The 17,848-nt window shown below is 46.2% G+C and overlaps 1 protein-coding gene across 2 annotated transcripts in view; it reads left to right on the top strand.

Annotated features, from left to right (window-relative positions):
* kiaa0586 (KIAA0586 ortholog) overlaps window positions 1–14,304 on the top strand; it is a 138,127-nt gene extending 123,823 nt beyond the window's left edge. For both annotated transcript variants that reach the window (XM_042329913.1, XM_042329912.1), the window contains one exon: window positions 13,830–14,304. In XM_042329913.1, the coding sequence (XP_042185847.1) occupies window positions 13,830–13,987 (158 nt within the window). In that variant the 3' untranslated portion in view covers window positions 13,988–14,304. The remainder of the gene's footprint in view (window positions 1–13,829) is intronic.
* Window positions 14,305–17,848: the final 3,544 nt, after the last annotated feature.

The following is a 17,848-nucleotide window of genomic DNA, read 5'->3' as shown; positions in this document are numbered from 1 at the left end:
CTTTTGTAGGTGAAAAAGATTGGTGGGTTTTCCACTCCGGAAGAGTTTTAAATTGGGGAGATAGTTGGGGTGGGGGTGGTATTACCATCAGAATGATGGGTTCGTATACACAGTACTCCCTCTACTCTGTCTAGGAGTCCTTTACTGACCAACTTTCGGGCTGGACTCTCCTCCAGTTGTCTCTCTGCTTGTTTTGATCCATTTCCATCCATACAGATAAATATACGTCCCTATGAAGAGCAGTGGTCGCCTAGCAGTAACTGTTCCTGCTGAGCTCCAGGCTGTTGTCGGTGGAGAGTAAATTTGTGTGTGTTGTCAGTGGATATGAGAGGGAGAGGAGTGTTTTCTACGTAAGACAGCCATGCCTGTAAGCCAGGTCAGGGGTTCACTGGTTTCCATGGCTTTGACTTTCCCTCCAGCCGCACCTCAGAGCCAGCTGTTGTCAGTTGTAGCCTCTTTTTTTTCTCAACACTGAAATATCAGGCAGGGAAAACAAGAAAGATAGCCTCCTCTCTGAAAATATCCACTGTTTTGCACTTCTTATAGGGTATAAGTTGGGTTGTGGCTATCGATCTCCACATTTAAGAAATGCCAGCTTTTCAGAACAGACCTGACACAGAATGAATGGAGTTACACATTTATTTTCACTAGGCTATACATTTTTATCCAGTTTTTGTAAATGTTGAGATAGTGGAAACCTTCCCATTCTCACTGGTGTGGTTCACACCCATGTCTTTGAGGACTGGGATTTGAATCAAATGTAAATACTTAAGTGCGTGCACAAACTCTTTGTCATTCCTTCCCCTATGTATTTATTGAGTTCAGATATTCAGACCAAAAAAAAACATTCCAACGGTTCCAACATGAATCCATGAGGTTCATTTGTTTTATTGTTCAGTTTATCATCGAGGGCTCTCATTTAACAATGTCCATCATCGGTTCCAAGAACTATTAAACTGAAACATCAAAACGAGAAGGAGAAAGAACTTTCCAGAAGTCCTCTACCTCCAGGAATGGACTGCCAGTAGGCTCTTACGTCAGTGTCCCACACCCTCTGCAGTTAGTCAGTCAACCTTGGGAGGCTCAGTCAGTCAAGGGGAGGCAGGGGATTGTGAGTTTGGTGAGAGCGTAGTCTCTCAGCTCTGGTTCACTGAGAGGAGGGTGGAGAACAACCTTTTAAGTGTTTGCAGGTGTCCTTTTGAGAGAGGAACACCGCCTTTCTCCTCTGATGTGTTTGTGCGTCGTTCACAATCTAGCTATCTAGCTTTCTTGCAGCCCGTCCATTCAGCCAGACTTGACTCAAGACGTTATTTATTTTGGTGCTCTTCCTAAAGCCTTCCTGTCCTGGGTCTCTCTATGTGTGTGAGCGTTTCCTCTCCATGGGCCCTCGTCAAAGGTAGTGCACTATATAGGGAATAGGGTGCCATTTGGGACGCGGTCCAAGGGTTGACCTTTTGACCTCACTGCACCTGGTCCACATATCCTCTCGGGTCACCATTCCGCTTATGTTGTCACACCTGTTGTGAATCAAGCATTCATTTTCTCAAGGTGTCATTGATAGAATCAACTCAAAGTTTTTCAAGCTGTGATGACAGATATGGGTCAGTCAAAAGCCTCACCTGACCCGTTGTTCAGGAAAAGCTGCTCGACCATTCCACGGTTGTTGTTCTAGTTGTGTTGAAGATGGAAGACGTGCAAAGGTCACGGGATTGTGCTTCTGTTCACCTGTGGTTGGTGGTTGAAAAAGGAAGAGACAGCCAAATGTTACGTTGACAGCAACATGAAACCAAGCAAGACTGCTTTAAACCGCGTGTCAACAGCCAGCACCTGATCAATGGAGTAATCCATCACAGGAATTCATATTTGCTATGTTGATAGTATCACTGTCACCCTTCTGAAAGTCTATAAATGCATGGGCTCTCCCCTGACATTTCTGGTCGTAAGTCAGGGGACTTGTACTCTTTCCTCACTTGGGAGACTGGCCGTTTAACAACTTTGATATGTAGGTTAACAGAACTCATTAGAATATTTACGATATTTATTACATGGACTTCAAAGATGTCCTTGAGTTGCTAAATGGATGTAAGGCGGGTACATAGATGGCAGCGCACGGGGAGAGTATTTACTGCTTTTTCTTCATCTCGCTCTCTCCTGCATCTCTCTCTTTCATCCACTACGGGGCATTTCCTGTCCTGGGCCATTTTCATATCAGCAGATAGTAGGCTCCTAGGCCTGCTAGTACGACAGGAAGCACTGAGCAGACACAAGCAGCCTTTGACAGGAAGGATGATAAATAGCTCATTTCCAAGATAGCATGCTCATTTCCAAGATAGCCTGTGCATCCCAAATGGCACCCTATTTCCTTTATAGTGCACTGTTTTTGACCAGGTTCCATAGGGCTCTGGTCAATAGTAGTGCACTATATAGGGAACAGGGTGCCATTTGGGATGCATGCAGCTACTTCTTTGTCTCGGCTCATTCACAAAGAGGATGTCCTCTCTCTTATCTTGCATTAATAGTTTAGAGGGGATATGGAAAAGGAGCATGTTACAAAGCAGAGGTTGCCTGGAGGAACTCAACTCTGGAATAACACCATGATGAACCAGCTACTAGCAGCATCAATAAAATATGGTGCTTTTAGTCAGTTTCACTGCTGGATCAAGCACCACAAGAGCACCCCAACAATAGGCTTTAATGGAACCGTGCTATTTGACACCACATCATGCTCTGTGTGTTTCTAAGACGACAGGGTAAAACAAATACACCATCTGAATCATGAATTTTTTATTTATTGGTAGTTTTGCTCAAGGTCAAGAGAGAGTCGAAGCATAACATCCACTACTAGCATGTTTTATTACTGCACACATACACTCACTAGCTGTGTAGAGATACACATACACTCACTAGCTGTGTAGAGATACACATCCACTACTAGCATGTTTTATTACTGCACGCATACACTCACTAGCTGTGTAGAGATACACACACACACACTAGCTGTGTAGAGATACACATACACTCACTAGCTGTGTAGAGATACACATACACTCACTAGCTGTGTAGAGATACACATACACTCACTAGCTGTGTAGAGACACACATACACTCACTAGCTGTGTAGAGATACACACACTAGCTGTGTAGAGATACACACACACACACACACACACACACACACACACACACACACACTCACTAGCTGTGTAGAGATACACACACTCACTAGCTGTGTAGAGATACACACACACTCACTAGCTGTGTAGAGATACACACACACACACACACACACACTCACTAGCTTTGTAGAGATACACACACACACACACACACACTAGCTGTGTAGAGATACACACACACACTCACAAGCTGTGTAGAGATACACACTCACACTCACTAGCTGTGTAGAGAAACACACACACACTCACGAGCTGTGTAGAGAAACACACACACTCACTAGCTGTGTATAGATACACACACACTCACTAGCTGTGTATAGATACACACACACACTCACTAGCTGTGTATAGATACACACACACACTCACTAGCTGTGTAGAGAAACACACACACACACTCACTAGCTGTGTAGAGAAACACACACACACACTCACTAGCTGTGTAGAGATACACACACACACACTAGCTGTGTATAGATACACACACACACTCACTAGCTGTGTAGAGAAACACACACACACACTCACTAGCTGTGTAGAGATACACACACACACACACACTCACTAGCTGTGTAGATACACGCACACAAACTAGCTGTGTAGAGATAAACAAACACACGCTCACTAGCTGTGTAGAGATACACACATATACACACACCCACTAGCTGTGTAGAGATACACACACACATACTAGCTGTGTAGAGATACACGCACACCCACTAGCTGTGTAGAGATACACACATACGCACACACACATACACTCACTAGCTGTGTAGAGATACACACACACACACACACACTCACTAGCTGTGTAGAGATACACACACTCACTAGCTGTGTAGAGACACACACACATACACACACACACTCACTAGCTGTGGAGAGATACACACACTCACTAGCTGTGTAGAGACACACACACATACACACACACACACTCACTAGCTGTGTAGAGACACACACACACTCACTAGCTGTGTAGAGATACACACACACACTCACTAGCTGTGTAGAGATACACACACACACACAAACACTCACTAGCTGTGTAGAGACACAAACACACACACACACACACTCACTAGCTGTGTAGAGACACACACACATACACACACACTCACTAGCTGTGTAGAGACACACACACACACACACTCACTAGCTTTGCAGAGATACACACACACAAACGCTCACTAGCTGTGTAGAGATACACACACTCACTAGCTGTGTAGAGATACACACACACACTCAGTAGCTGTGTAGAGACACACACACACACACACTCACTAGCTGTGTAGAGAAACACACACACAAACGCTCACTAGCTGTGTAGAGATACACACACTCACTAGCTGTGTAGAGACACACACACACTCACTAGCTGTGTAGAGACACACACACTCACTAGCTGTGTAGAGACACACACACACTCACTAGCTGTGTAGAGACACACACACACACACTCACTAGCTGTGTAGAGACACACACACACACTCACTAGCTGTGTAGAGACACACACACACACTCACTAGCTGTGTAGAGACACACACACACACTCACTAGCTGTGTAGAGACACACACACACACTCACTAGCTGTGTAGAGACACACACACACACTCACTAGCTGTGTAGAGACACACACACACACTCACTAGCTGTGTAGAGACACACACACACACTCACTAGCTGTGTAGAGACACATACACACTCACTAGCTGTGTAGAGATACACATACACTCACTAGCTGTGTAGAGATACACACACACTCACTAGCTTTGTAGAGATACACACGCACACTCACTAGCTGTGTGGAGATACACACACACACACACACACACACACACACACACTCACAAGCTGTGTAGAGATACAATCACACACTCACTAGCTGTGTAGAGATACACACACACACACACACTCACTAGCTGTGTAGAGATACACACACACGCTCACTAGCTGTGTAGAGATACACACACGCACACCCACTAGCTGTGTAGAGATACACACACACACACACACTCACTAGCTGTGTAGAGATACACACACACACACACACACACTAGCTGTGTAGAGATACACACACACACACACACACACACACACACACACACACACACACACACACACACACACACACACACACACACACACACACTCACTCACTAGCTGTGTAGAGATACACACAAACACACACTCACTAGCTGTGTTGAGAAACACACAAACACACACTCACTAGCTGTGTAGAGATACACACATACACACACACTCACTAGCTGTGTAGAGATACACACACACACACACACACACCCACTAGCTGTGTAGAGATACACACACACACACACACCCACTAGCTGTGTAGAGATACACACACACACACACACACACACACACACACACACACACACACACACACACACACACTAGCTGTGTAGAGATACACACACACACACACACACACACAAGCTGTGTAGAGATACACAACACACACTAGCTGTGGCTGGTGTGTTTCAGCGTCTTTTTCTTCTGCCTGGTAGGTGACAGGCTATCTCCATGTTGACTGGTGTAGAGATGCATACAGACATCTTGCTATATACTTGGTATTGCCACTCTTATTTAAGCCTCAAGGTTGTTGTGAATAGCCACTTCTATGAATGACATACACATTGTTATGTGGGCTGAAGAAGAACCTTCAATACTGAGATTGATGGTTCTTATGTACGTTACATTGGAACATTAAACATTTTGGTGTTCAGTTTAAGTCTATGGTTGCTTCTTAAATGACACCCTTTTTCCTATATAGTGCACTAGATTTTAGCATAATGCCATAGGGCTCTGCTAGTGCACTATGTTTGGGAATAGTTGTATTTTGGGGGGATTCCGTCTTTGTCTAGCAATTTGATGATGTAAACAAACCATTAAAATGTTTTCTCAGTTGAAATGTGATCAACCACAGCTCTCAAGCATGAGAGAAGAACACCGCATTTAAACAGATCTTATTTCTGGGAAGATGAGTTGAATCAACAACACTGGAACACTGGAGAGTAATATTTGTAGTGACATCTGATCAATCCTTCACCGCTCTCCAAACACTTTTTAATTGGAAAATAGGAGATTTAGGGCTGTGTAATCACAATCCAAATATTTCACCCAGACCCAAATTCCCACGTGTGTTCTTGAGCTGAGAACACTGGAGCTCGTCTTTGCATAGCAACGTGTGCCTGCTCTGCCTTTCTGCTCTGCCTGCCTGCTCTGCCTTTCTGCCCTACCTGCCTGATTTGCCTTTCTGCCCTACCTGCCTGCTTTGCCTTTCTGCCCTACCTGCCTGCTCTGCCTTTCTGCCCTGCCTTTCTGCCCTACCTGCCTGCTCTTCCTTTCTGCCCTACCTGCCTGCTCTGCCTTTCTGCCCTACCTGCTCTGCCTTTCTGCCCTAACTGCCTGCTCTGCCTTTCTGCCCTACCTGCCTGCTCTGCCTTTCTGCCCTACCTGCCTGATCTGCCTTTCTGCCCTACCTGCCTGATCTGCCTTTCTGCCCTGCCTGCCTGCCTGCCTTCTCTGCCTTTCTGCCCTACCTGCCTGTTCTGCCTTTCTGCCCTACCTGCCTGCTCTGCCTTTCTGCCCTACCTGCCTGCTCTGCCTTTCTGCCCTGCCTGCCTTTCTTCCCTACCTGCTCTGCCTTTCTTCCCTACCTGCGCTGCCTTTCTGCCCTACCTGCGCTGCCTTTCTGCCCTACCTTCTCTGCCTTTCTGCCCTGCCTGCCTTTCTGCCCTACCTGCCTGCCTGCTCTGCCTGCCTTTCTGCCCTACCTGCCTGCTCTGCCTTTCTGCCCTACCTGCCTGCTCTGCCTTTCTGCCCTACCTGCCTGCTCTGCCTTTCTGCCCTGCCTGCCTGCTCTGCCTTTCTTCCCTACCTGCTCTGCCTTTCTTCCCTACCTGCGCTGCCTTTCTGCCCTACCTGCTCTGCCTTTCTGCCCTGCCTGCCTGCGCCGCCTTTCTGCCCTGCCTGCCTGCTCCGCCTTTCTGCCCTGCCTGCCTGCGCTGCCTTTCTGCCCTGCCTGCCTGCGCTGCCTTTCTGCCCTGCCTGCCTGCTCTGCCTTTCTGCCCTGCCTGCCTGCGCTGCCTTTCTGCCCTGCCTACCTGCTCTGCCTTTCTGCCCTGCCTGTCTGCGCTGCCTTTCTGCCCTGCCTACCTGCTCTGCCTTTATGCCCTGCCTGCCTGCGCTGCCTTTCTGCCCTGCCTGCCTGCGCTGCCTTTCTGCCCTACCTGCCTCTGCCTGCCTGCCTGCCTCTGCCTGTCTGTCTGTATCCATGTGTCTGATTGTTTTGGCAGCACAATTTCGATCTTTCATGCAGCTGTGAATATTTGTTAAGAAGGCCCACATCGAAAGTAAAATCATTCCTTTTTGCTCCTCACACTTCAAACACTTGGCAGTGCTCTGGGAGCCATGAGAACACGGTGGGTCTCTGGAGAACCCAGCAGCAGAAAGGCCAAAGCTAGCTTGTGTCCAAAATGGCACCATGTTCCCTATTTAGTGATCTACTGGTCAAAAGCAGTGCACTATATAGGGAAAATGGTTCCATTTGAGACGCAGACCAGAGTCAAGCAGCTGCAGGGGAGGGGAGGGACCCAGCCGGTCTCTCTGAGGAGGCAATGATACTGGAAAATATTATATCAAAACCCCTTTTCTTTTCCTTTCAATTCACTCTCTCCACCAACTTTAAGAGTCCCCATTTAAGATTTGAATAATTGTATCATATATATTTTATTACATGTCGTTTATTGGCTTTTTCTTCCACCAACAAGCTTATTTGGGCCTTTTGTAGCTACGGGCTGTTTACTTGTGTTTTTGGCTTCAAAGTAGTTTTGTCCTCCAGTACTTTTCCAACTCCCACTCGTCTTTTACCTCCCCCCAGGTAGTGTAGGCCGTCTGTTGTGTTCGCTAGCCATGGGGCTCTCTCTTTCTTTCTCCCCCTCTCTCTATCTCTCTCTTTCTTCCCCTCTCTCTATCTCTCACTATCCCTCATGGAGGAAATGATACCTGCCTGAATTTTGGCCCATCTACTCAGCATAGACGGACATCCTTGTGTTCGGGCCCTTTTTTTGCAAATACACTGTCAATTTGAGAATCTAGGCCTTGGAGAGTTTTCACCCCACGAGACCTACCATGTTTACATGTGATGTCTTTAATATTGCCAGGCTGCTGTTTTCCCCCTGGCTGGCATGCACGGTCGGACAAAGCGTAGGTAGCTTCATTGAGAGCTGCCTTCATGGTTCAGGCTGAAGACTACTGTTGCCATATTGATTGTTATGCTTGACCTCTCTATGCGTTTAAGGTCCACTCTAGGGACAGATGGTGTTTCAATTTTAGCAAAGTAAGAACCTCATTCAAATATGAAAGGTATTTGGTAATGATTTCCTGTTCTATTCTGTAATGTGAAATGAATTGGCCCATAGACCTATATTTCAGTTGGTTCAATTAAGTCCGCCAATATTAGTTATGCTCTTTCTCTTTTTCAAACTATAAATACCCCATCTGACTGAGTGATAACCCTGAGAGCCACTGTGGCCTGCCTCTCCCATGTGAATTCCAAGCCCAGAGTTGCAGAACACAACCAATCTGTGTGCATCCATATGGCAGAGGCTTGGCATAAGCAAACCTGTCAGCCTCAGTCAGCGCAGGGAACTGGGACCTCACTGTGTAGAGTGCGTGCACTACTTTTGAGCCCTATGAGCCCTGGTCAAAGGTTGTAGACTATATTGGTGTTTGTCTCGCTACGAGTTACAAGTTTATGCTTATCTAGACTGTGAAAGACTCAATTCAATTCAATGGAACTTTATTTGTCTCCTTTAGGGCCATATCAGTAGTAGGGTCATATCAGACTTTTCAGCAGTTTCCTCCTTACCCATCCAAAGGCTTTTATAAATGTTAAAGGACTAGTTCACTATTTTACTTGATGTTAGATGATTCCTTACCCTGAAAGTTGTCTATGGACCAGGAGAAACTATGATTCATGGTTCAGTTTACTTTAAACAGCAATTTCAAACTTTAGCAACCGCTAGCTAAAAATCTATGGAAGAGATGTGAGCATGTTTACAAAAATGATGTCCAAATCATCTGAAATCAACTCCATATTTGGTTTGATGTTACTTAACCCTCCTGCTGTGTTCTGGTCAAATTGGACCGATTTACAAATTTTCTCTCTGAAGAATGTAGTTAATTTAATCTGATTGTCATAAGGTTCCATGACTTTGTCCACACAGGGCATCTGAACACACATTTTCATAAAATATGGTGTGTTTTATTTAACTTTTGTACACCTGTGGTGTTCCCGGTCAAAAATGACCGGTCATTAGAAATGAATGTGTGAGACTACAATTAGTGTTTAAAATTGAGTTCAGGCACATGCCCATTCATCAGATGGACACACTTCCTCTCCCAGACCCCACATGCATGTGTGTTTGAGCACACACACATCTCACTTCCCTTCTTGGCTCCCATGGCAACCCCCATGGGAACCTTTTCCCAATAGAATCTTTCTCGCATGGGAACCACACCTGTTGGCATTCTCACAAACAATCGCAACATTGTTTCAACAATATGTAGAACTTTTCTCGCAGCTCTGGTATATAAAGCTTTTTTGAGGCAATGATCAAACGATATACTGTATGTGAGGCTCTTGATCATATCTTTGATCATGACATTGGTGATGAGGAGAGAGGCCAGGAAACTGACAGTGAAGATGCATTAGAGGAGGAAGTGTCAGAAGTTGAAGACATCACAGAATATGATCCAGACCAAGAGACAACCGATGTGGAACAACCCAGCGATGAGGAAGAGGGCCCTGCTGAGGTTGTTGTGACATTCCGGTCAAAGAATTTATCCTGGACTTCATCCCCACCTGAGAGGAGAGGTTGGCTGAAAATGTTATCAGGATGACCCCAGGGCCAATGAGATACGCCATATCCCGGGTTTATGACATAACATCCTGCTTCGAACTGTTCCTGACAGAGTCAATCGAAACGATAGTGATAAACATGACCAACTTGGAGGGGAGATGCGTTTACCAAGACAACTGGAAGGAGGTAGACCGGACAGACGTCCAAGCATACGTGGATCTCTTGATTTTGTCCGGTTTGTACAGAACCAGAAACAAATTACCACCAGGTTATGGGATCCAGAGTCTGGTTGGGGGATTTTCCGTGCCACTATTGGACTCCAGACATTTCAGGTGTTGTCTCGGGGGATTCGCTTCGACAACCATGATACAAGACCAGGCTGCCGTCAACAAGGCAAGCTGGCAGCGATCAGAGAGGTTTGGCGCTAGTGGGTGGAGCGCCTGCCACTCATCTATAAACCAAGTCCAGACATCACAGAGGATGAGCGTCTGGTCACATTTAGGGGACGCTGCCCATTCAAACAGTACATGCCAAGCAAACTGTGTAAATATGGAGTAAAGATATGGGAAGCATGTGATGCCAGGACAAGTTTTGCCTGAAACATGTAGGTTTACACCTGCTGACCTGCTGGAAACCTGCTGACGGTGTTCTCGAAAGGAACCAGGCAAACCTTCTGACGGTGTTCCCGAAAGGAACCAGGGGAAGCGAGTGGTCCTGGAAATGACTGCAGGTCTCCAGGGGCACAACATAACATGTGACAATTTCTTCACCTCATATGCTCTTGGTCAGGAGCTGCTCCAAAGAAAATGACCATGGTGGGGACGGTCAGAAGGAACAAGCCTGAGTTGCCTCCTGCCTTACTCACTACCAAGGACAGGGATCATTTTTCCTCCAAATGGATCTTCACCGATACACACACACTTGTGTCCTACTGCCTGAAGAAAAAGAAGAATGTGCTCCTGATGACAACTCTGCACAGAGATGCCGCTGTGAGTACCAGGGAGGACAGGAAGCCCAGCGCTGTCCTGGATTACAACAGGAACAGAGAGGAGCTGACAACCTTGATAAGGTTTGTTACTCTTTATCTTTCAAGTCTCATGTACTTTTTTTTCTATTACCAGATTGTTTTATCTGCACCATAAAAATAAGACCTGTTGTGAAATGCGGAGTCCTGTTGTTGTTTGTGAACAATATGGAGTCAATTCTAGTCATTTGAATATGTAAATATGTTTTGGATGTGATAAATTAAAACAACGCTTTGATGCAATTTTTCATGTTACTAAGTATCACTTGTATGTACTCATTATTTTATTTACTGATTGTTGCACTTTTGCCGGTTACTGGCACATACTCTTATAAGAGGATGACGGCACGTTGGCCCATGGTGGTGTTCTTCAACATCCTAGATGTGTCGGCCTACAACGAGCTTGTCGTGTGGATGGAGGTGATTCCAGGCTGGAAACAGGGAAATTCTTCAAGAGGAGACTATTCCTAGAAGAGTTGGGGGAAAGCCATGGTGGCACCCCTCACTCAAAGGCGCCAACACCTTCCTCCAACACCATCGTCTGCTGGATTGGTGTGAGAGATACAAGGGCCAGAAGCTAGATCTACGGCCGGCAGAGACAGAAGAGACAAGAGGAAGAGGGGCGATCTGTGTGCACCAAGAGATGTCAAAATTATGTGCCATAAACGCAGTGCATATTTTGCCAGGCACATGCAACAACCAGCCTGTATTGTCAACATGTGCATGAGAACAACACAAAATGTATCTACCATTGATTGACAGATTGTGAACATTTTAATGTTTTTGTTATTGTTAGTACTGTTATTGTTACTGTTGGTCTTTAATGTGTTCAGACATACATTTTGTAATATGGTTCAGTTTTCACATGTATGAGCTCAGGTCAATGAGGCCTACAGGCCATAAATAGCAAATAGAAGTTCAAAACTTGTAATGTTCACAGGAACTGAAGTTGATAAAAAGATCTAACACAACATTAGGTGATAATATATGTATTATTATGGATTTATAATCAGCTATAATGGGGGCGGTTATTTTGGACCAGGAACCCAGAATTAATGAACGTGAAACGAACACAACTGGAGGTGATTTGGCCATAAAAAACCAACATGCTCACATTACTTCCATCGATTTGTAGCATGTGGTGGCTAAAGGCAGCTGAAGCTTGTAATGGCTATATATAGAGAACTGAACCATGAATTACAGTTTCTCCAGCCCCATAGACTACTTTCAGGGTGAGAAATCGTCTAACGTCAAGCTGTAAAACAGTGAACTACTCCTTCAATAGAGTCATGTCAACTATAAGCACTCGAATGTCAAAGCCAAACCTCCTCATGTACTGTATGTATTTAGCAGACACAGGCTAACTGTGATGTGGCTGTATTTGATCTAAGTGGAGTTGCCATGTAAGAGAGCTCTTGGTTTGTAATATTTTCCTTAGATATCGTAATAACATGGGGTCCTTAGAATATAATAGTATATGCCATTTAACAGACGCTTTTAACCAAAGTGACTTTTTCATCCTCAAATACATTTTCTCATGGGTGGCCACAGTGGGAATTGACCCTCGATCTTGACGTTGGAAAAGCGTCATGGTCTACCAACTGAGCCACACAATTCACTCTTCACAAACCCAGACACTCATTGAACGGGTTAGTGGCAGACAGACAAAAAATATCTAAGTTCAAAAATATTTTTGAGCAGCCTTTAAGGAAACTAAGCAGTGAACCTCTGCCTTGGCTCCAGAGTGAGTCACCTAGCAGATAGGTCCTACAGTAGCTTCACCGCCACAGGCTCAGCTGCCGCTCTGAGTTAGTGGTGCTTCGCCCTTTAGGCCTGAACATCTCTCTGTGTACAAACACCACTGACCTTACCAAACACTGCTGGCTCCTACACAACGTGTGAGGGTGTGTGTGTGTGGAAAAAACACTTCCCCCTACACCGCTGGCTCCTACACAACACACGGCTCATTCATCAGGCTAAGTGACCCGCCACCAGCCAGCTTAGCACTTGTCTGTCCTACTCACAGATGTATAGAGGAGCAGCTAGCGGAGTGGCAAGGCTCGGGCTGGTGGTAAAGCTGGTGGCTGCTGTTGGGTTGAGGCTGGGCAGGGCTGGAGCTAGGGCTGGTGGTAAAGCTGTTGGGTTGAGGCTGGGCAGGGCCGGAGCTAGGGCTGGTGGCTGGGCAGTTGTGTTGGGTTGGGGCTGAGGCAGGGCTGGAGCTAGGGCTGGTGGCTGGGGCTGGAGTTGTGTTGGGTTGGGGCTGATTGGGGCTGAGGCTGGGCTGGGCAGGGCTGGAGCTAGGGCTGGTGGGAGAGCTGGTGGCTGGGGTTGTGTTGGATTGGGGCTTAGGCTGGGCAGGGCCGGAGCTAGGGCTGGTGGCTGGAGTTGTGTTGGGGCTGAGGCAGGGCTGGAGCTGGGGTTGGGTTGGGGCTGAGGCTGGGCAGGGCAGGGCTGGAGCTAGGGCTGGTGGCTGGAGTTGTGTTGGGTTGGGGCTGAGGCTGGGCAGGGCTGGAGCTAGGGCTGGTGGTAGAGCTGGTGGCTGGAGTTGTGTTGGGTTGGGGCTGAGGCTGGGCAGGGCTGGAGCTAGGGCTGGTGGCTGGGGTTGGGTTGGGGCTGAGCCTGGGCAGGGCTGGAGCTAGGGCTGGTGGTTGGAGCTGGGACTCAGGCTGTACTATGCTGGTCAGGCAGGCAGCAGACCGGGTGACTGATGTAGTGAGTAATGTGTGTTTATGTTCCAGGGGAGCGGGCTCAGCAGGGCTCCAGAGTGGTGGCCGTCCGGCTGCCCTTCACCGGCCCAGAGGAAGAAGAGGAGGAGGGCTCTGTCAGTCTGGGGCTCAGCACCGGAGGAGGAGGAGGAGGAGGAGACACAGACTCATCAGGGAATGACATATTCTAGTGCTGCTGACCTGCTTTAGTCATTACTGAGACATTACAGAAGAATGCCCCCAAGACGCCTACTACTTCCATCTCTGTTTCATCACACTCAGTGGATCGATGGGGAGACCACTAAAGACTTCTTATCAGATCTGGACAGAGCTCAGCAGAGAGAGATAACATTCCATTTCTTGTGAAGATCTTCAGACATTCGCTGTTTATCTACCTCTGGAACCAATAACCATGTGTTTGGACTAATTTGCCTGTCAGATAATCAATGTAATCTATGTATCAATAATCAATTATAGTTTTTTTTAGCAATAAAGTTGATACTTTTGAGTGTTTTAGTAACAACTGTTATATAAAGTGATATCTTAACTTCATACTTACCCTATGCAAATTTAAAAAATGTCATTCAAATACACATTTTCATTTAAATACAGTCAACTCCAGGCATATCAGTTATGTGGTTGTTTTCATAGCTACATTGTGATATTCAGACAAGTCAGCCAGTCATTCAAATGTTTTGTTGAGTTATTCCCCGAGCCCATGTAAACAGTGTGATGTCATGGCCATGCTACTACAGTGCATTGCACTAGACTAGGAGATTGGCTTTTCACCTCATTACACACCCATTTGCTTTCCTGCTGCCCCAGATGAAGATAGTATCTCCGTCCCAAATGGCACCCTATTCCCTGCACTATGTTTGACCAGGGCCCGAAAGGTAGTGGACTGTGTAGGGAATAGTGAATTTGTGACTCAGCCAGTATATCTGATGTTGCTGTGCTGTACGCAACACTAACAACGCCAGCCTAATGAGCATCCTGTTTCAATTCACCAAGTGTGCCAAGAGGAGAAACTAAATGAGTGTTCCTCTCCCTCCTAGCTAAACTAAGGAGAAGTCGTCTAGTTGGGTCCCATTTCTTATCCAAAGTTCACCAAATGAAGGCGATATGTTGAATCTGCTATAAACTGCTGCTCACTCTCTATGGAGTTAGCCTGGACTCCAAACAGAATATCGCTCCATTTGACTTGTGTTTCACTTCACAGATGGACTGAATCAGTAAAGGGTTGTAGCTAAGTAGAGGAGCAGGATTAAATGTGGCTCCATGTCAGGCCATGCAGTATAGTGATAAGTCACGATGATAAAGAGAGGAAGGAAATGAGATTAAAGACAGGAGGGCAGATGGTCTGGCATGACACTGACCAGGAAACTGCACCTCTATCTGCAACAACTCTCTGTCATTCTCGCTCTCCCTCACCCAATCTCCCTCCCTCTCTCTCTCGCTCTCCCTCACCCAATCTCCCTCCCTCTCTCTCTCTCTCTCGCTCTCCCTCACCCAATCTCCCTCCTTCGCTCTCTCTCGCTCTCCCCCTCCTCTCTCTCTCGCTCTCCCTCCCTCTCTCTCGCTCTCCCTCCCTCTCTCGCTCTCCCTCCCTCCCTCCCTCTCTCTCTCTCGCTCTCCCTCTCTCTCTCTCTCGCTCTCCCTCTCTCTCTCTCTGCCTTGTATCTTCTTTGAAATTGTAAATAGTATTTGATGTAAATTGGCGTAAGATTGATTACAGCTTTTCAAACGAGAAATTCATCCTACATTGTTGGAGTTGTTTTCTGGATGGGCATGCTCTGTTGAGAAATGCTTCCATGACAGAAAATCAAGGCCTGTGTCCCAAATGGCACCCTATTTCCTTCATAAAGCCTTCTTTGCCCCTGTTAAAAGCAGTGTGCCATTTGGGATGCAGACAAGGTCCTCCAGTCCATCTGGGGCCATGGCACACGTTCCTGTCGAATAGTAAGACTTACTACACTACAGTACGATGACCTCAGATACATGTAGTGTGTCACTAGCTGGGATTGCTGAGCCGTACCCTGTCCAGGGGAAATATCAAACTTCAGCTAATCTCTGAGCTGGTCTTAAATGTCTGAGCTACAGCTAATCTCTGAGCTGGGGCAAAAACTCTTCACTGTTTAGTAAAGACCAGAGGTTGAGGGGTGCAGAGGATTCTCTCTCCCCACCCCCACACCAGAGCCTCCAGCTTTCTCTCGGCCAGCCCAGCCCAGCTGTTTATCAAAGCCAGATGTGAGGGGCGGGAAGAGGAGGGAAATCGAGCGTGACATTGACCACTCTCCTCTCACAGTCAGGCACCAGAATGCACTGCAGCGAGGGACAAGACGCCACTTATTTTTACCCACAACCCTACAGCAAACCCAGCCTGGTCCCAGATCTGTCGATGCTGTCTAGCCAACTCCTTGGCGTCTGACATGACAATGACCATAGAAGTTGGCAAGACAGCACAATCAGGACTGAAACCAGGCTACAGTAAACGCCACTGTCGTCACTGTGGCGTTTTAACACATCGGAGATGGCACCATTTCAATATTACTTTGGAGCTTTTTACCCTTTGGACTCCAGAGAGAGGTCTGACATGATTTAGATGTGTGCTGGCAGTCCAAACATGGAGTTTTCTAACCCTGACATGAACCATAGGCACCTTATTCCCTACACAGTGCACTACTTTTCATCATAGGGCCCTGGTCAAAAGTAGTGCACTATTTAGGCAAAAGAGTGCCATTTGGGACACAACCACTGACATCCTTATGGAGGAGATACTGTAGTTAGAATTGCACTTAAAACAACTTGTTTTTTTTTACCCCACAGGAACTTCCATCTGTGGATATGAAAGAGGCTGTATATTTGGGAGGGCTTTGAGTGCGTGTTATTCATATTCCATTTGAACCTCAGGGAGGATTCCGCTGTGAGCGTTGAGGTGTTAAATGAAGGATAAATCCATGCAGAACATTAAGGATTCATACTTGTGGTGGGATAGAGAGGTTAGACCGTAGAGCAGAGGTTGTTTAGTTTTAAAATGTTGTAATGATGACTTGGAAAACCCTTAGTAGTGTCTACAAATGTTTATCGTCTTTCAAGATGAAGACGCTACTTGTCTGTGTGTGTCTGTGAGTGTTGTGGTAAAGCAGTACAACTGCTTCTCAAGCATTACTAAACGCTCATATTTCTAACATTTCATTTGGGTTTCATGATTGAATGAGTGCCTCATCTGAAAACTCTAAGTCCGCTGCTGCTGCCTCTGAGCAGAGTGGACCACACAACAAGCCACTACTCTACTGGCTCAGTTAAACCTATAGGTCATATTGATCACGGCTTTTACAATGTTGCTGATAATTGTTTGAGCCTATGTGTCTGAAAAGAATGCTGTCAACTTTGAAGGTGCATTCAGATTACGTTGATGGAGACCATCAGATGTGGAAGTTTGTATTTTGAATCTTTGTTTAATCGTATACAGCGTTGCATTTCTAAGTTGTCGACTCATTCTAAAGTATCCCTCCCTGATGACTCGCAAAATGGCAATTAAATCTGCATATCAAATGAGCTTTTTCCTTTAATTAATCATGTGGAAGGACTTCACGCTTGAGTCCCAAGTGGCACCCTATGCCCTATATAATGCACTGCTTTTAAGCAGAGCCCTATGGGCCCTGGTCAAAAGCAGTGCACTACATAGGGGATAGGGTGTAATTTCAGACAAACCCTGTATTTCTCTATCTATCCCCCTGTCTGCCCCAGTCAACGTCAACTCCGTGAGCCAGTTAGTTAAAATAATATACTAATGAGATTATGAATGATTTAGATCCTGAGTAGTCTATTTGGACACAAACAACAGCTTTAGTTTCCTTAAGGTGATGGGCTTCATTAGGTAGAATCCTGGGTTGGGTTCCATATGCTGTTCCCTACATAGTGCACTACTTTTGGCCTGGTCCCTATGGGCCCTAGTCAAAAGCAGTGCACAACATAGGGATTAGGGTGCCATTTTGGACACATCCCTATTTGATTGGTGTATAGGAGCCTTGTTATTAGGCCCTACTGAA

This window comes from Oncorhynchus tshawytscha, linkage group LG11, assembly GCF_018296145.1.
Source record: "Oncorhynchus tshawytscha isolate Ot180627B linkage group LG11, Otsh_v2.0, whole genome shotgun sequence".
NCBI lineage: Eukaryota > Metazoa > Chordata > Actinopteri > Salmoniformes > Salmonidae > Oncorhynchus > Oncorhynchus tshawytscha.
The sequence above is the reverse complement of the archived record's forward strand: the minus strand, read 5'-3'. Positions and strand labels throughout refer to the sequence as shown.